Source organism: Nomascus leucogenys, chromosome 7b (genome assembly GCF_006542625.1).
Source record: "Nomascus leucogenys isolate Asia chromosome 7b, Asia_NLE_v1, whole genome shotgun sequence".
Classification (NCBI taxonomy): Eukaryota; Metazoa; Chordata; class Mammalia; order Primates; family Hylobatidae; genus Nomascus; species Nomascus leucogenys.
In genome coordinates, this window is record NC_044387.1 from 7604880 (window position 1) to 7624243 (window position 19364).

General features: G+C 46.7%; 1 protein-coding gene and 1 pseudogene across 2 annotated transcripts in view; both read left to right on the forward strand.

Annotated features, from left to right (window-relative positions):
• Positions 1–1005: 1005 nt before the first annotated feature.
• Positions 1006–19364, forward strand: part of ARFGAP3 (ADP ribosylation factor GTPase activating protein 3) — a 59253-nt gene continuing 40894 nt past the window's right edge. For both annotated transcript variants that reach the window (XM_003264845.3, XM_030815421.1), the window contains exons 1-3: positions 1006–1277; positions 10743–10861; positions 17383–17455. In XM_003264845.3, the coding sequence (XP_003264893.1) occupies positions 1209–1277; positions 10743–10861; positions 17383–17455 (261 nt within the window). In that variant the 5' untranslated portion in view covers positions 1006–1208. The remainder of the gene's footprint in view (positions 1278–10742; positions 10862–17382; positions 17456–19364) is intronic.
• Positions 4617–5036, forward strand: LOC105739993 (annotated as a pseudogene).

Below are 19364 nucleotides of genomic sequence, written 5' to 3' on the forward strand. Positions count from 1 at the left end.
CCATGCTTTAGAGAAGGTAAGTGTCTTGACCAAGGCCACAGAGCTAGGAAGCAGCTGGCTGAACTGGGATTGAGGCCAAGGTAGTGCCTTTGATGCCAAAACCTGCTATCCTTCCTCACTATCACTCAACCTCTTTCCAGTGGCTCCACACCCATTGTGGTGACAGAAGAACCTTCTGCTGAGTGTAAACTCTTCTGGCTGGAATTGTTTCCCGGAGGGTAGGGTGCAGCCCCGAGGGCTGGGGTTAAAGTCAAGCTTCTCATCTGGACTCATCAGTTCTGACTGAGCACTTTTGCCTCAGCCCACACTGCCATCTCTCCATGAACGTGACACAAAAACCCTTGGTTTCAGAAAGCCAGTTTCCGGGCAAAGAAAGCTTTCCACCCAGGGCCTGGCGTGAGCTGAGGGCAAGAATAAAAAAAAGAGTCGGGCGCGGCGGCTCACGTCTGTAATCTCAGCAATTTGGAAGGCCGAGGTGGGTGGATCACCTGAAGTTAGGAGCTCGAGACCAGCCTAGGCAACATGGTGAAACCCTCGTCTCTACTAAAAATACAAAAATTAGTCGGGCGTGGTGGTGTGCGCTTGTAATCCCATCTACTCGGGAGGCTGAGGCAGGAGAATCGCTTGAACCAGGGAGGTTGCAGGGCGCCGCAATCGCGCCATTACACTCCAGCCTGGGGGACAGAGCGAGGCTCCGTCTCGAAAAAAAAAAAAAAAAAAGCTAAGGTCCGGCGTCGAGGCGCGAGCCCTCCGTCCGTCTCGTGCTGAAGGAGGGCGCGTGGGCCCCTTCCCCTGCCTCTGATCTTTCCTTGGAAGCAGCCCGTTAGACGAAATGGCGATCGACCAGGCGAAAGGTTGGTGGATCCTATGGCAGTGCGCGTGGCAGCCAGCCACACCCGGGCCCGGCTTCGCCCAGCGCTAGGGGCGTGGAGCCGCGCCGCAAATGGCGCGCGAGCCTTCTGCGCACGCGCGTGCAGTGTCCGGGGTCCAGCCAGCGGCGCGGCTGAAGCGAGGGCGGGGAGGGAAAGCGAGAGGCGCCTGCGCTCCGGCGGTGGGCGGGCCCGGACGTGGGCGGAGCTTGGGGCGGAGCCTGACCGTCACGCGCAGCCCCGCCCCCGCAGCCTCGTCGCTCCTGCTGAGGCGGTAACCGCTCTTCGTCGGCTCTTACCGGTTGGCCGGGCCAGCTGCGCCGCGGCTCACACCTGACGATGGGGGATCCCAGCAAGCAGGACATCTTGACCATCTTCAAGCGCCTCCGCTCGGTGCCCACTAACAAGGTAGCGGCCGCGGGCGAGTGCGGGCCTGCCTAGCATCCCTGCGGGAACCGGCGGGAGGCCCCTGCGGGCGCCAGTGGCCGTGGCGTGGGAGGCGGGGCCGGCGCGGCCTGTGACACGTCGCACTGTGGGGCCGCGGCAGCCTGGCCGGGACGGGGCGGGCGGGGCCGGGCAGCTGGGAGGCCCAGGCGGGACGCCGGAGCACAGGGGTCCTCACGCGGGCCGGGGAGCGTTCCCGGGGGCGGCGGCGCGGGCACACCCCCCCAGCGAGCTCTTGGGGCGGGGGGCGAGCATCGGGGGCTCTGAGCGCGGGCGGGGGCGGGGGCATCCTCGGGGGCGCCGCGAGGAGGGAGCTCCCGGCTCGGAAACCCGGCTGATGGCGCCGGAAGCGGGGAAAGCGCGGCTCCCCCAGCGCCACCCTGGAGCTCGACCCCGCCTGTTGGAGCCGGCTTGGCTCCTCGGGCCTTGCGGTGCCTGCCTCAGTTTCTCTTCTGATAAAGTTTGCCGAGTAGTCTCCGCTCTGGCTTCCAGCTTTTGTCGCGTTGGCCAAGGAGGCTCACCACAGCCTCCTCCCTCCCCTCGGCTCTCTTTGGAGATAGAGGTTTCCTTTTTTTTTTTTTTGTCTCCGGAGGCTGTTCTCTCCCTGGAACTTATACAGCTTTGCGCAGCTGGCTGGAGGTGTTGGGGTGACGCAGGGGGCTAAGGTGACACGTCGGGTCGGAGAGGGACCTGGAGAGTGCAAAGGGCTGTCGCGTCAGCGTGAACTCTCCCCGCCCCTCCTGTGACACGAGTTTTGTCTGGTCCCCACTGTCACTTCCCAAAGGGAACAGCTGTTACTGAGCAAGGTCATGAACCTCGACATGCTGGCATAGAAAGTTCCCAAGTGTTCGAAAATAGGTGTTTCTGTTGGTTTTAAGTCTTGATGGTACAGGGGAGCCCATATTTTTTCCGGCCTAGGTGAGAAAGGAAACAGTTTATTGGAGGTGATGTCTGATGGATGTGGGAAAGTTAAGAGGCTCCAGGAATTCCCCAGTGCCCATTTCTTTACTGTTTTCTTGATTTTCACATTTTTATTTATTTTTTTTTTAGAGACAGGGTCTCACCCCGTCATCCAGGCTGAAGTGTAGTGCCTTGATCCTAGCTCACTACAGCCTTGACCTACCCAGCCCAAGCCATCCTTCCTTCCCAGCCTCCTGATTAGGCTGACACCACAGGGCTGCACCACCATGCCCAGCTAATTGTTATTACTAATTAATTAATTAATTTATTTTTGTAGAGACAGGGTCTTGCTATGTTGCCCAGGCTGGTCTCAAATTCCTGGGCTCAAGCAGTCCTCCTGCCTCCTCCTGCCTTGGCCTCCCAGAGTGCTAGGATTACAGGCATGAGTCACCATGCTGGCCTTAATGTTCTTTCTTTTTTTTTTTTTTTAACGTTTTAATTTTAATTTTTTTGAGACAGAGCCTTGCTCTGTCGCCCAGGCTGGAGTGCAGTGGTGCGACCCCAGCTCACTGCAACCTCTGCCTCCTGGGTTCGAGCAATTCTGCCTCAGCCTGCTGAGTCGCCAGGATTACAGGCATCCACCACTACACTCAGGTAATTTTTATGTTTTTAGTAGAGACGAGGTTTCACCATGTCAGCCAGTCTGGTCTCAAACTCCTGGCCTCAAGTGATCCACCCGCCTCGGCCTCCTAAAGTGCTGGGATTACAGGCGTGAGCCACCGCGCCCAGCCTTGATTTTTAAATTTAGATTGATGTGTTTATAAAGAGTGGGTCCTGTATAACTAGTCAAGATTAGAATCTGCGGTTAGCAATGTGTAAACTATATTTTTTTGTCACCTTTATCTCAGAAACACCAACATGTATTCTCTTTGATTTAATTCAAAGATAATTTTAAGTAAGAAATCAATGTCTTTATATCAAGAGGCTTTTGAGAGACAGGCTTGTATTGTCCAGACTGCTACTTTCTAGGTATGTCACCCTTGGACAGGTTACTTGACCACTTTGTCCCTTTTTTCCTCGTCTGAAAATGGGGCATGAACTGGACCTGACTCAGAGGGTTATTGTGAAGATTAAATGGAATAATCCAAGAAAAACACTTAGAATAGGAACTGCATATAATAGTCTTCAATAAATGGCAGCTGTTTTTATTATGAAGAACACACCTGTGAAAAATTTTATATTCTGTAATAAGATTAATAAAAGCAATGAACAAAAATGTTTTCTGGTAATGTTTCACAGTAATGTGCTATATTTCTTGGTTGAGACCTTTTATTTGATCATTGGTTTGAAACCCTTACCTAAACAAAGATAATAGCATTTTAAAATTGGGGTCATAAAAGAGAGCTCTAAGCTCTCTTTTGAGAGAGGGAAGGTAAGGGTGGGGAAAGGTAATCAAAAACAAGTCAGCTTACTTTTAGAACATGGTATCCAATTTCTTCCTCTCATGTATGATGATTTACTCTGGATCAAAGGTCATGAGGGTCAATTCTGTTTTTTCTTTTTCTTTTTCTTTTTCTTTTTTTTTTTTTGAGATGATCTAGCTCTGTTGTCCAGTCTGGAGTGCAGTGGTGCGATCTTGGCACACTGCAACCTTCTCCTCCCAGGTTCAAGCAATTCTCTTGCATCAGCCTCCTGAGTAGCTGGGTCTGCAGGCATGTGCCATCACGCATGGCTAATTTTCGTATTTTTAGTAGTAATGGAGTTTCACCATATTGGCCAGGCTGGTCTCAAACTCCTGACCTAAAGTGATCCGCCTGTCTCAGCCTCCCAAAGTGCTGTGATTACAGGCATGAGCCACCGCACCTGGCCAAGGGTGAATTTTCTTGTTTGTGAAATCCTTCTTTGTTGCTATACCATTCCTTCCTTTTATATAGATCGGGTTATTCATTCAACAAGTATTCATTAAGCACCTATGGTGTGCTGGGCACTGTGTAAAGCATTAAAGGTATGTACACTGATGGTATGTTCCTGTCCTCAGGGAACTTATAGTCTAGTGGACAGATGAAGGGCAGATGCAGGACAGCAGGTGGTATGTTTTCTGCTCTGAAGCACGGTGTGGTGGAGCGGGAAGAGTGGCTCTGGGGAACAGACTGCATGGGATCCAGTCCCCATTGTGGACATTTCCACTAAGGAATTACTAAGAAGTGACCACTTCTTATCTGTCATACTTAATTCAGTAATTCCTTAGTTTTCTTTAAAATGGAGATCAAGATTTACTGCCACCATCCCACGCCCGGAAGGACTTCTCATGCTTTCTGCAGCATGGTGCTTCTGTCACTTAAAGAACAACTTGCCTTTGATGATTTTCAAGAGAGTTGTGCTGTGAGGTGGCAAAAGTATCCAGGAAGCAGGATGCCAGTGCCTCAAGGAAAAAATGGTCCTTTTCGGCAATGTGTTCGGTACTGGGGGCTTGGCCCTTGTGTATTATCTCATACAAAAGACGTTTTCCAGGGCTTTGTGTTACCAGTTGGCATTGGAGCGGGTGCATAGCCATCCCAAGGCACAGGGAGCTCTGGGCCCTCCTCTCAACATTCACTGTCTCAAACTCAACAACAAGCACAACTTTGTGGACATTGCTGATGCCAAGTTGAAGATTCCTAGCTCTGGATCCAAGTCAGAGGGCCATCTCCACGTCAGCTCATCCAGAAGTGCCCCTTTCAGAGGTGGCACCTTGATGAGGTCTTCCTAGAGCCCAAGGATGGCCAGCAGATTCCCGTGTTCAAGGTCAGTGGGGAGAATGGTGAAGAAGTGAAAAAGGAGTAGAGACGATCCAAAAGACCCAGCTTTCTTCTAGTCTGGCCTTCCCTTATCTCCACCATGTGCCCACCAGGGGTGATGGCCCATCTGAGTGACAGACACTCCCGTAAACCAATTTTCCAGCCACCAGTGGAATGATTGTATGTGCTGGCATATGGTAATTTTGGTATAATTCTAACTTGAGCACAACGAATGCTATTGTCATTTTTAAAATGAATCAGAAAGAAACTCTTATTGTAAGATAATTTATGTGAAAGTTCTTTGTATGAGAAAGCACATGATAAAAGGAATCAGAATTAGGAAAACGTTCGTTGATTTAAAAAACAAATAAATAGGCCGGGCGTGGTGGCTCAAACCTGTAATCCCAGCACCTTGGGAGGCCGAGGCAAGTGGATCACCTGAGGTCAGGAGTTCAAGACCAGCCTGGCCAACATGATGAAACCCCGTCTCTACAAAAATACAAAAATTAGCTGGGCATGATGGCGAGTGCCTGTAATCTCAGCTGTTCGGGAGGCTGAGGCAGGAGAATTGCTTCAACCCAGGAAGCAGAAGTTGCAGTGAACCAAGATCATGCCACTGCACTCCAGCCTAGGCGACAGGGAGCGACTCCATCTCACACACACACAAAAATAAAATAAAATTAAATAAAAATAAATAAATAAAATGGAGATCAAGACTAGCTACATAATTTGTGAAATGTACAAAATGAAAATGCAGGGCCCTTGTTTGAACAGTATTAAGAATTTCGCAGTGGCCCACGCCTGTAATCCTAGCACTTTGGGAGGCCAAGGTGGGTGGATCATCTGAGCTCAGGAGTTCAAGACCAGCCTGGGCAACATGGTGAAACCCCGTCTCTACTAAAAATACAAAAAAATTAGCTGGGCGTGGTGGCGTGTGCCTGTAATCCCAACTACTCGGGAGGCGGAGACAGGAGAGTTGCTTGAACCCAGGAGGTGGAGGTTGCAGTGAACCAAGATCACGCCACTGCACTCAAGCATGGGCGACAGAGTGAGACCCTATCTAAAAAAAAAAAGAATTTCAAGATGAGGCTGGGCGCGGTGGCGCCTGTAATCCCAGCACTTTGGGAGGCTGAGGCAGATGAATAGCTTGAGCTCAGGAGTTTGACACCAGCCTGGGCAACATGGTGAAATCCCATCTCTACCAAAAAAAAATAAAATTAGGCATGCGTGGTGGCTCATGCCTGTGGTCCCAGCTGCTCGGGAGGCTGAGGTGGAAGGATTGCTTGAGCTCGGGAGGCAGAGGTTGAAGTGAGTCGAGATCATATCATATACTCCAGCATGAGACCCTGTCTCAAAAAAAAAAAAAAAAAAAAAGAAGAATTTCAAGGTGAGACAGCAGAGCATTAAGCCAATCACACACTCTTTTATTCTAAGTGTGGGGCCCTCTGTGACTGCATAGATCACACACACGCCCAGGAAGCTGGTCCTGATGGGGATGATCATAGTACCTTCCACTAGTACCCTACTAACGAAAGCGTTGTTAGGAAGATGGAATTGGCTAAAGTGCCAACAATAGTGCCTGACTTAAACACTCAATATTAGCTGTTATTATTTGTATACTAATTATTCTCGTCATTAAACAAAACAAATTGTCAGTCAAAAGCTATTTCTTATTCATCACCATAAGAACTGATGTTCTGCTTCAAAAGCCACATCTTGACTTTGGTTTGGGATTGCATATCAAATCAAAGCGCAGTCCCTGCTTCCAAAGCATAGCCTCCTGGTATAGCAGGAGGATCAAGGCAGCATTTATGGGAGCCAGACCTGTATTTCTCACAACTTCTGACCTCCACACGTCCCAGTCTCCACTTGTTAGCTCCTCTATGCACTGCTCCACCATGTGCATTCGCATTTAGTGAGCACCTGTGTTGTGCCAGGCATGGTGCCAAGCTCAGGTGAATAAGGTAGACATGGCCCCCCCTCATGGGGCTACATTTTAGCAATCCCTTAGCTTAGGTGATGGGTCAGGAGGATGTCAAAGCTGCCTCCCTCATTAGGAACCTCACTGCTCTCTTCTTGTAGCCAGTCTGGTGACCACCTCAGAAGCGATTCTCAAACTTGGCCTGCTCTGGGCTGTGTACCCAAACTCTCTGCCATCACCTCTACCAAAAACCCTTTGCATCCTGTCCTTGCTTACTAGGAAACAATCTTATAACTAATTGTCTTGCCCACTGGACTGCTAGACTGTGGGCTCCATGTGGGCAGACTTCCTGAACCGTGCTGGTATGTCCACTTGGTATGTGCCAGGTACACTTGATAGTAAGTGCACAGCAACTGGTAGTTGAGTGACTAGGTGAGAAATTATAAACAGCCTGACAGGGAAGAACAGCACCTTTTGGCAGAGTCTGTCGTTTTGTTTGATGCCCCACAGAAGAGGGTTCCCCTAATGGCCATCACCACAGGGCATTTGAATTTGCATGTCTGTCTTCCCCACTTCTCAGTGAGCTTTTTAAAGACTAGCACCAATAAGGGTTCAGCTAGTGTTTGTGCTGCTACTTTTTCATACCTCATCACCTGTCACATGTCTGACATACAGCAGGTGATCAGTAAACACCGAAGTGAATCCCCGGCCTCTTTTGTGTCAGTTGTCACTCCACCCCCATTATTCAGTGTGCAATCAGTGTGAGCGTATCGTGGTGAGGGGCTTTAGAAAACCCACTTGGGTTTCCTGTCTTGTATTACCCTCAAAAGACCAGAAGCCAGATCTTGCTTGATAATGATAGGTTGGACAACCTTCACATAAGTGGTTCTGCCTATAAAGTATATCTTTTTTTTTTTTTTTTTTTTTTTTTTTTTAATAGCAAGGTCTCACTGTTGCTGAGGCTGGAGTGCAGTGGAGTGGTCTCCACTCATTGCATCCTCCACCTCCCAGGCTCAAGCGATCCTCTCACCTCAAACTCCTGAGTAGCTGGGACTACAGGCACGTTCCACCACGCCAGCTAATTTTTTTTATTTTTTGGTAGAGACATGTTGCCCAGGCATGGTCTCAAACATTTCGCTGTGTTGCCCAGGCTGGTCTCAAACTCCTGAGCTCAAGCCATCTACCTGCCTTGGCATCCCAAAGTGCTAGGATTACAGGTGTGACCCACTGCACCCAGCCTATTTATCTAATATGTATTTTTTTTCCTGCAAAAAGATTAAAAACAATTCTATTAGAGGAATTTTTTTTCCTATTTGGAGTTTAATGAGTTATAAATACTACTTTCCACAACAAGCACTGTGTATTTTATGGGCCCAGCACACTTCCGACGCGTGACTCTGCTAGTTAGCACTGTGTATTTTAAAGTACTTTTATGCTCCCGTTGATGAAGAATGTTGGGCTTCAGTGTCAGTGTTGAAGGGGCTAGTAATAATTTTTGAGCTGGCAATACGTTTCTAAAGTTATTCTTTTGATTAACAAATATTTACTGAATGCTTACTATGGGTAAGCCTATTTTTCAGGCTGTGTGTGAGATTAAAAAGTACACAACTATTCAGCAAACACTTATTGTGCATTTACCATGTGCACATTCTGTGCTAGTGGACAGGAAAGCAAGGTGACAGGAGCCAGGCGTGGTGGCTCTCACCTGTAACCCTAGCATTTTGGGAGGCTGAGAGGGCCCAAATTGCTTGAGCCCAGGAGTTCAGGACCAGCTTAGGCAACATAGCAAGACCCCCGTCTCTACAAAAGAAAAAAAAAATTATCTGGGCACGGTGGTGTACACTCGTCCTAACTGCTTAGGAGGCTGAGGCGGGGAGGATGGCTCGAGCTCAAGAGTTAGAGACTGCAGTGAGCTAGGACCGTGCCACTGCACTCCAGCATAGGTGAGAGCCAGACCTTGTCTCTAAAAAAAAAAAAAAAAAAAAAAAAGCCATAAAGATTGGCAAAAGGGAACAATTTTACCCCTGTAAGAACTCTCAGTGCCTTCAGTGGGCAGGGGACATAGTCCTCGGTTATGAACGTGCATCTAAGATTTATCAAAGTGACCTGGACAGAGTGAGGCGGTGGAGGTAGAGAAGGGCACAGCATTTCATAAAGGAATATCTCTCTGTATTAGTTATCTATTGCTGTGTATCAGATCACCCCCAACTTGGCATCGTAAAACAACAGATAGTTCTGAGGGTCAGGAATTTGGGGGTGACTTAGCTGGCTGCTTCTGACCCAGGGTCTTTCATGAGGCTGCAGTCAAGCTGTTGGCCAGGGCTGAGGTCATCTGGGAGCTTACTCACATGGTGGTTGGCAGCCCTCCTTTCCTCGCTGGCAGTTGGACTGAAGGCCTCAGTTCCTCAGCACTTCACCCTCTCCACAGGGTAACCTGAGTGTCCTCAAGACATGGCACCTGGCTTCCCCTAGAGCTAGTGATCCAAGGTGGGGAGGGAGAGAGGGGGAGAGAGAAAGAGAGTTGGGGAGAGAGGAAAAAGCCATAGTGTCATCTGTAACCCAGTCTCAAAAATGACTTGGTCATTTCTGCCATACACACACACAGACACACAGATCACCTTGGTAAAGTGAGGGTGGAGATTACACGGGATGCAAATACCAGGAGGTGGGTTTCACTGGGGCCATCTTGGAGTCTGGCTGCCACAACCTCTTCCTCTGGCTGGGGAGAGAAGCAATATGCGCAACAGCCTGCCATCTGGTATAGCCACTGCCAGGAAGGATGGTAGGGCTGGAGTGGTTCCAGGCAGGGCTGCTTCCCTCACTAGCATTCCTTTACATGACTGGTAGGATCCCTGCTGATGCTTCAAGGATAAGGCATGTTCGAGATGGTACACAAACCTAAATTCTCTTCACTATGTATAGTGTGCATTGTTAAAATATATACATGATAGCCCAGGCGCGGTGGCTCACGCCTGTAATCCCAGCACTTTGGGAGGCCAGGGCGGGTGGATCATGAGGTCAGGAGATTGAGACCATCCTGGCTAACACGGTGAAACCCTGTCTCTACTAAAAATACAAAAAAATTAGCTGGGCGTGGTGGCGGGCGCCTGTAGTCCCAGCTACTCAGGAGGCTGAGGCAGGAGAATAGCATGAACCCAGGAGGCAGAGCTTGCAGTGAGCCGAAATCGTGCCGCTGCACTCCAGCCTGGGTGACAGAGCGAGACTCCGTCTCAAAAATAAATATATATATATATATGAAATAATCTGTAATATACTATATAAATCATATAGTAAACTGGGCACAGTGGCTCGTGCCTGTAATCCCAGCACTATGGGAGGCTGAGGCTGTCGGATCACCTGAGGTCAGGAGTTCGAGACCAGCCTGTCCAACATGGTAAAACCCCGTCTCTACTAAAAATACTAAATTAGTTGGGTATAGTGGTGTGAGCCAGTAGTCCCAGCTACTCCGGAGGCTGAGGCAGAAGAATCAATTGAACCCGGAAAGCGGAGGTGACAGTGAGCCAAGATCGCACCATTGCACTCCAGCGTGGGTGATAGAGCAAGACTCTGTCTTAAAATAAAAAAATACATAATATAGTAATTAACTATACTAATTTATAATTAATATAATTATATATAATATAATAATAAAAGAGCATGAAATTTGAGGCTTTTAGAAAAACCTAGATGAGATATTTTCTCATAATATTACAATCCCAAAGTTTACATTATAAAGGTTAAACAGTTTTCAAGCTAAGTCATTTACTGTATCTTATAGGATAATTTATTTGGCTAACATAAATTAGTAACTGAATTTAACATTTTTTTCAGGTGTGTTTTGATTGTGGTGCCAAAAATCCCAGCTGGGCAAGCATAACCTATGGAGTGTTCCTTTGCATTGATTGCTCAGGGTCCCACCGGTCACTTGGTGTTCACTTGAGTTTTATTCGGTAAGTGAATCTTCTCTCATTGGGGCGAGATTGATTACATTGTTACATGGGTGTTTTTTTTCCCTTTTTTCTTTTCTTTTTTTGAGACAGGGTCTTGCCTTGTCACCTGTCACCTTGGCTGCAGTAGTGCCATCATAGCTCACTGGGCTCAAGCGAACTCAGCCTCTACAAAAAATAAAAAATGTTGTGGTGTGATGATGTATAACTGTAGTCCTAGCTACTCAGGAGGCTGAAATGGGAGGATCACTTAAGCCCAGGAGTCAAGGCTGCAGGAACTATGATCTTGCCACTGCATTCCAGCCTGGGCAACAGAGTAAGACCCTGTCTCTTAAAAAAAAAAAAAAAAAAGAAATTTGATTTTCACTGTTGCCATACAATATTAAAAGGTGAGGCCTTTAAGAAGTGATTGAGCCCTCATTGGTATGGATTAATGGGGTATCATGTGAGCGGCTTTATAGGAAGAGGAGGAGAGACCTGAGCTAGCACGCTCAGTGTTCTCACTAGGCGATGCCCTGTGCTGCCTCTGGACTCTACAGAGTCCAACCAGTAAGAAGGTTCTTACCAGATGTAGTCCCTTGACCTTGGACTTCTCAGCCTCCTTAACTGTAGAAATCAACTTCTTTTCTTTATAAAGTACCCAGTTTCAGGAATTCTGTTACAAGGAATGAAAAACCGATTTATGACAATCATCTAATAATTCAGCAGTACAAAGTACAGACTCATGGGAGAAGGGCAATCAGGTGCTGTGGGTCTGTCCTATGTCCACCAAAGTGGAGAGTTTATGTCAGTGATGAGACACTCTCCTTGTATCAGGGCTTCACTTCCAGCGTAATCTTATAGCTCTGGCTTCCGAGGACACTAATATCACAAAGACTGAGTGAATGATTTTTAGTGGCAGTTTCAAATGTTTATAACATGAAGATCTTTTTTCTCCTTTTATCTGAAGACTTGGGCTGCAATGGCCCCTCTGGTGAGTAAACCGTCTTCTACTTCTGATACTCTATGGCAATAGCCCATATGGGGCTTTTTGCATCAGAAGAAGACACCACCTTTGGACTGACAGTCTGATGGGATAACCCCACAGTCCATTGGGAGGCAGGACTATTTGTGAAGTGAACTAAATTGAAATAATAAAAGAAATAATGGAAAGATCCCCAGGGCTTGGAAGCCAAGCAAGGCCTGCATGTCAGCTGCCACAGGCCCTTGCCAGGACAACTTCTGCAGGGCACCCTCAAACAGCCATGTCTTAGTCATTGCTGCCTCCCCCAGACAATTTCCAGAGATTTCCCTACAGCATCTTTTCTAGGGAAGGAACCAGCTAGGCTGCCCATTTGGAATTGTGGCAAGCAATCTTATCTTATGACTTAAGGAATATTGAAATATTGATAGAACGTGATTATTAAAAAGGAGCATTTGTTTCTATAGGATAAAATCTGTTATAATTCTTTGTCTTTTTTTTTTTTTTTTGAGATGGAGTTTCGCTCTTGTCACCCAAGCTGGAGTGCAATGGCACAATCTCAGCTCATTGCAACCTCCACCTCCTGGGTTCAAGCGATTCTCCTGCCTCAGCCTCCTGAGTAGGTGGGATTACAAGCACACGCCACCACACCCAGCTAATTTTTGTATTTTTAGTAGAGATGGGCTTTCACCTTGTTGGCCAGGATGGTCTTGATCTCCTGAACTTGTGATCCACCCCCCTCGTCCTCCCAAAGTGTTGGGATTACAGGCGTGAGCCACTGTGCCTGGCCCTGCCTTCTGTTTTCTTCTAAGAGTTTTATAGTTTTAGGTCTTACCTTTAAGTCTTTGATTCATTTTGAATTAATTTTTGTTCATGACGTCAGGTAAGAGTTCAACTTCATTCTTTTGTATGCGGATACCTAGTTTTTCCATCACCATTTGTTGAAAAGACTGTCTTTTCCCCATTGAATCAAACTTGGGTTTTTTTGTTGTTGTTTTGGGTTTGTTTGTTTTTTTTTTTGAGGCGGAGTCTTGCTTTGTCACCCAGGCTGGGGTGCAGTGGCACGATCTTGGCTCACCTCAACCTCCGCCTCCCAGGTTCAAGTGATTCTCCTGCCCTCAGTCTCCTAAGTAGCTGGGATTACAGGCATGTGCCACCACGTCCAGCTAATTTTTGTATTTTTAGTAGAGACAGAGTTTCGCCATGTTGGCCAGGTTGGTCTCGAACTCCTGACCTCAGGTGATCCACCCGCCTCAGCCTCCCAAAGTGCTGGGATTACCCCAGCTAAAGCTTGTTTTTAATGTACTTTGTTTTCCAGATTGATCATTACCAGTTAACTTATGGTAACCTACCCTGCCCAGAGCAGATGAAGACTAGACTCAAGGCAATACCTAGTTGCTTCTTTTCCTTCTGTCTTTACTGTGTTCTTTTCCTCTTTCTTTCTGCTAAGTCTCGCTTATTATGACCTGGCTCTCCTTCCTCATCGCTAAAGAATACTTCCAGTTTAAGCCATTCCAGGAAATCGGGTGGTTTTATGATGTGTTCCTCCCTGAGGGAAGGGCTGACCTAGAGCCTGAGGGGCGGTACAGCAGGATCTGTTTGGGCCATTGCAAGTTTAATCACTGACCTTTTAAAAGTCAGATAAATAGAACTGTATGAATCACAATGCTTGTAAATGATTCAAAAACAACAATTAAAATTCATGATACAACCTTAGGGCAGGAGTCTAGGATTTGGGCAAGAGAAAGTCAAGGATGAGAAGGTACTCAGTATTGTTTTTGTTGTTATTTTTAAGGCAGAGAAGAGCTATTCTTTAAGCATTTTTATTTCTTAAAAAAAATTGGGGGGCTGGACACAGTGGTTCAAACCTGTAATCCCAGCACTTTGGGAGGCCAAGGTGGAAAGATCACTTGAGCTTGGGAGTTTTTTGGGTTTTTTATTTGCTTTTTTTTTTTTTTTTCTTTGAGACAGAGTCTCACTCTATCCCCTCAGCTGGAGTGCAATGGCATGATCTCAGCTCACTGCAACCTCCGCCTCCCGGGTGCAAGCGATTCTCCTGCTTCAGCCTCCCAAGTAGCTGGGATTACAGGTGTGTGCCACCACACCCACCTAATTTTTGTATTTCCAATAGAGACGGGGTTTCACCATGTTGGCCAGGCTGGTCTTGAACTCCTGACCTCATGTGATCCACCCACCTCAGCTTCCCAAAGTACTGGGATTACAGGCATGAGCCACAGCACCTGGCCGAGCCTGGGAGTTTGAGGCTGCAGTGAGCTATGATCTCACCACTTCACTTCAGTCTGGGTGACAGGACAAAGACCCTGACTCAAAAAACAACAACAACCACCAAAAAAAAAAAACCACTAGCTAATTGGGAAAAAATCCAAGCAGTCCCAAAATATATAAAGTCTCTCCTCTAGAATACTTTTCCCCTCTTCTTCCCCTCCCGCTGCCAGACACACACACACACACACACACACACACACACACACACACACAGTTTCCTGTGTGGGATGGGTGGTGTGCATATTTAAGTAGAGTTTTTTTTCTTTAACTAGAGTTTCAAGTCAATAAATTTACAGAGGAAAGATAATTTATAAGTTATGGCTTTTGCCAAGCAAAAGGGGGAAGGCAGATTAAGAGTGTATGGAGAGGGCAAGCTGCATTGGTTGCTGACTGCTCCCAGAGTGGACCTGATTGAACTGACCTCTGCCCCTTTTCACCTCCATTGCTGGGATCTCCATGTTTCAGGCTGCTCCTCCCCTCTAGCTCTGTTTCTTCTCAAGTTTGCCGTTATGTATTTCATGAGCTTATTAAAGGTGAATGGGATCCCTGCATCAATCTTGTTGGCCTGGGATTAGGGACAGGCTTAAATACAATGTAAATAAGAAGATAGACTGCAAAGTTATGCATGAGAGATAGAAACTAAGTCCTGTGCCCACTTCTGCTTGGAAAATAAGGCAAAGTTTAAAAGAGGTAACGTTTGCAATGAACTTGGAAGGTTTGGTGAGGTTTTGATAATGGAGACAAGGCCGGGCATGGTGGCTTGCGCCTGTAATCCCAGCACTTGGGAGGCCAAGGTGGGAGGATAGCTTGAGCCCAAGAGTTTAAGACCAGCCTGGGCAACATAGTGAGACCTCATCTCTACAACAACAACAAAAAAATAATGGAGACAAAGGAGGGAAAATTGAGGTCAGCACTCAGACCTTCAGATATAAAAGCAGGAAAAAGCGAAATGCTTCGTAGCGAGTTTTTGTATGCATAGGAAAATTAAGAGAAGTAAGGGTGAAAGGAGAGGATCTGTGTCATATTGTGGAGTGCTTTAGCTGCCAGGCTGGGAGCTAATAGTTCACTCCTGAGGCCCTGGAGGGGTGAGGCATGTGGGGAGGCTGACTCAGCCTGGGTAGAGCAGGAGACAGCATCAGGAAGAGGTGAGGACCGAGGCTGAGGATGCAGGAGCGGGGATGCGGTGGGGAGGTCGGTGGGGAGGCAAATCTGAGCTGTCCTTTCCTGGCCTTGGGTGTGTTCCTTACCTCTGAATGTCTTACTTTCCTTCTATTGAAAGTGAGGGTGAGAATACTAGGACCTGCTGTATAGGGTGTTGGCAGGAGCGAGCAAGAGAGCCCCATATAGCCTGGCACATAGTGAGCCCTAGAACATGTTGATGATGATCAGGGCAGAATCTGGGCTCCTGCTCGGTGGACACGGGGGAGAACCTTTTTGTGATGTCCGTGTAGAAAGGCAACGCTTTTCATGACCTTATAGAGGTAATCAAACAAGTTATAAACAAAGGGCTGCTGGGAAGTTGTTACTGAGATTGTCTATAAGTAAAACTCTAGATTAATAGTGGTATGCACTTTGGGAGGCTGAGATGAGGGGATTGCTTGAGGCCAGGAGTTGGAGACTAGCCTGGCCAACATGGCAAAACCCCATCTCTACTAAAATTACGAAAATTAGCCAGGTGTGGTTCTGCACGCCTCTAATCCCAGCTACCTCTGGAGGCTGGGGCACAAGAATTACTTGAATCCAGAAGGCAGAGGTTACCATGAGCTGGGACTGCATAACTGCACTCTAGCCTGGGCAACAGAACGAGGCTGTGTCTCAAAAAAAAAAAAAAAACAGGTGTGATTCACTGGGCATGGTGGCTCACACCTGTAATCCAAGCACTGAGAGGCTGAGGTGGGAGGATTGCTTGAGCCCAGGAGTTCTAGACCAGCTTGGGCAACATAACAAGACCCTATCTCTATTTAAAAGAAAAAGAAAAGGGCCAGGCACGGTGGCTTATGCCTGTAATCACAGTACTTTGGGAGGCCAAGGTGGGTGGATCACCTAAGGTCAGGAGTTTGAGACCAACCTGACCAACGTGGAGAAACCCCGTCTCTGCTAAAAATACGAAAATTAGCCGGGCGTGGTGACACATGCCTGTTATCCCAGCTACCCAGGAGGCTGAGGCAGGAGAATCACTTGAACCCAGGAGGCGGAGGTTGCAGTGAGCCAAGATCGCACCATTGCACTCCAGCCTGGGCAACAAGAGCAAAACTCCATCTCAAAAAAAAAAAAAAAAAGCCCGGCATGGTGGCTACCATCTGCTTGGGAGGCTGAGACAGGAGGATTGCTTGAGCAATCCTGGTTGAGGCTGCAATGAGCTGTGATCACACCACTCCATTCCTGGGTGATGGCGTGAGACCCTGTCTTAAAAAAAAAAAAAAGAAAAGAAATTAGTAAACATAAGGGCAGCACAAAGGAAAGTTTTGGTGGACCTGAAGCTTCTTTTCTTTTCGTTCTTCCTTGCCCATTTTGTAAAAGGTATTCTGCCTATACCCATTCTAAAATATCCACATTCCTTTACAGTTAGTGTAGGGCAAGCTATTACTGAATAACAGCCTCTGCTTTTTGCTCATTTCTGTGGCTTCAGTATAAAGATTCTAACATTGTTGCTTTACCGTCGACCCCTTGGTCAATGTGCGTTGTTGAGGCTATACTCACTGCCTTTACTTGTTTCAGATTTGATCTTACAGTGGAGAGAAGTCAGTCATAAGGTGTGGAAGGGGCAGGAAGTGCTTGTAGCTTTCACTTCAGGAGCATGAAATCTTGTGTTTTTTCCTCTCCCTGCTGGTCACGATGTTGGGTAGGTCTCTTCTACCTTGTGATAAGAGAATGAGCGTCCTCCAAGCTTCTGGTAGGGATCAAACTGGACAAGTAGATCACCGACCTGAAAACATCCAAACAGTGCATCTGTTTCGAGTAGAGACACATTACCAAATTTTAAATCATATCCAACCAAGGATGGGAGGCAAAGAGTTGGTGTTGTTCCAGCAGCCCGGTGACACTTGTCATGTCCCCGTGCCCTGCATTCCAGGAAGGATGAGAGGAGCCAGGGGTTGCTCGCACCAACCGTCATCCACTCTGGAGTCCTGGCATCCCAAAAGTGTGGGTCCTTGTTGACACAAACTTAGAATTCTTTAGGATCCTAAAGCCTAAGGAAACCTTGTTCTCAAAAGTTCACTGATTTTGATCCTAGGGATAAAAAATATTAACATTTAGTAATATTCTTTCCATTTAGATCTACAGAGTTGGATTCTAACTGGTCATGGTTTCAGTTGCGTTGCATGCAAGTTGGAGGAAACGCTAATGCAGTAAGTGCATCTCAAACTCATCATTTTCCTTCTTGTTTAAATATTTGTTATGCTATAATAGTAAAGAAGCTCAGGCTAGGTGCAGTGGCTCATGCCTGTAATCTCAGCTGTTTGGGAGGCCGAAATTACAGGCGTTTGGGAGGATCACTGGAGCCCAGGAGTTCAAGACCACCTGGGCAACATGGCAAGACCCTCTATTTATAAAAAACAAGCAGGTCGGGTGCGGTTGCTCATGCCTGTAATCCCAACACTTTGGGAGGCTGAGGCAAGAAGATCACTTGAGTCCAGGAGTGTAAGACCAGCCTGGGCAACATAGTGAGACCTCGTCATACAAAAGACTTAAAAATTAGCAAGGCATAATGGAACCTGCCTATAGCCTCAGCTACTCAGTAGGCTGAGGTGGGAGGATCACTTGAGCCCAGGAGTTCAAGGCTGCAGTGAGCTGTGATCATGCCATTACACTCCAGCCTGGGTGACAGAGCAAGACCCTGTCTCAAAAAAAAACAAAAAAAAACAAAAAATATATATATATACGTATATGTATATATATACACATATATATGTATATGTATATATATAAAAATATATATACGTATATGTATATATATATACATATATATATATGTATGTGTATATATATATATATATTTAAATAAAGTCAGAGGTCTAAAATAGCAGTTTCCAAAATGGTAGTTTCTCAATCTTTTTTCTTAGTTGTCCTTAAGCATAAAAATCAATTAATTAGATAATTTTCCATTTAAATTGGATCCAGTGTTTCCCTAATGAGATAAATTAAATACTAAGGAATACAATTTTGTCAGGTAGAGGTGACTTTTGGAAGGCCATAAATCATTGTAATAACTAAGATTTTTTTTTTCACTTTTCAAGAAACAATTTTTGCCCCTCTTAATTAAAAATATATGCCTGGCCAGGCATGGTCACTCCCACCTGTAATCCCAGAACTTTGGGAGGCTGAGGCAGGAGGACCACTTGAGCCCATGAGTTCAAGACCCGCCTGGACAACAAAGTCTACAAAAAAAAAAATTTAAATTAGCCAGGCATAGTGGTGCATGCCTGTAGTCCCAGCCACTTGGGAGTCTGAGGCAGAAGAATCACTTGAGTCCAGGAGGTTGACGCTACAGTGAGCAGCGTTCACCGTGCCACTGCACTCCAGCCTGGGTAATCAAGCAAGACCGTCTCAAAAAAAAAATATATATATATATATGCCTTAGATGTTTCAAGTTTTTTTTTTTTTTTTTTGAGATAGAGTCTCACTCCTGTTGCCTAGGCTGGAGTGCAGTGGCAAAATCATAGCTCACTGCAGCGTCAACTTCCTGGGCTCAGGTGATTCTCTCACTCAGCCTCCCAAGTAGCTGAGACTACAGGCAAGTACCACCACGCACAACAAGTTTTTTACATTTTTGGTAGAGACAGGGTTTTGCCGTGTTGCCAGGCTGGTCTCGAACTCCTAGGCTAAAGTGATCTGCCCACCTCTGCCACTCAAAATGCTGGGATTGCAGGCATGAGCCACCGGGCCCAGCCAGTGTTTCTTATTAATTTTTTATTAATTTTCTGTTTTTTTGTAGAGGCGTGGTCTCACTTTGGTTCCCAGGTTGGTCTCAAATTCCTGGCCTCAAGCAATCCTCCTGCTTTGACTTCCCAAAGTGCTAGGATTACAGGCATGAGCCACTGTGCCCAGCCTCAAGCATCTTTTTAGAAACCTTTGCCCATTATCATGATGTTCACAAACTTGTTCCTAAACTTAGCACTGTTGGTTTGACTTACCTGTTCTTATTTCTAAGCCTTCCCAAGGTTGCAGAGTCACCCTCCAAACTCCAGAAAGGAGCTTTCTCATCTCAAGCCAGCAGGGGTCGGGGGACATGGGGAGGGAAGGTTCAGTTGAGTGGTC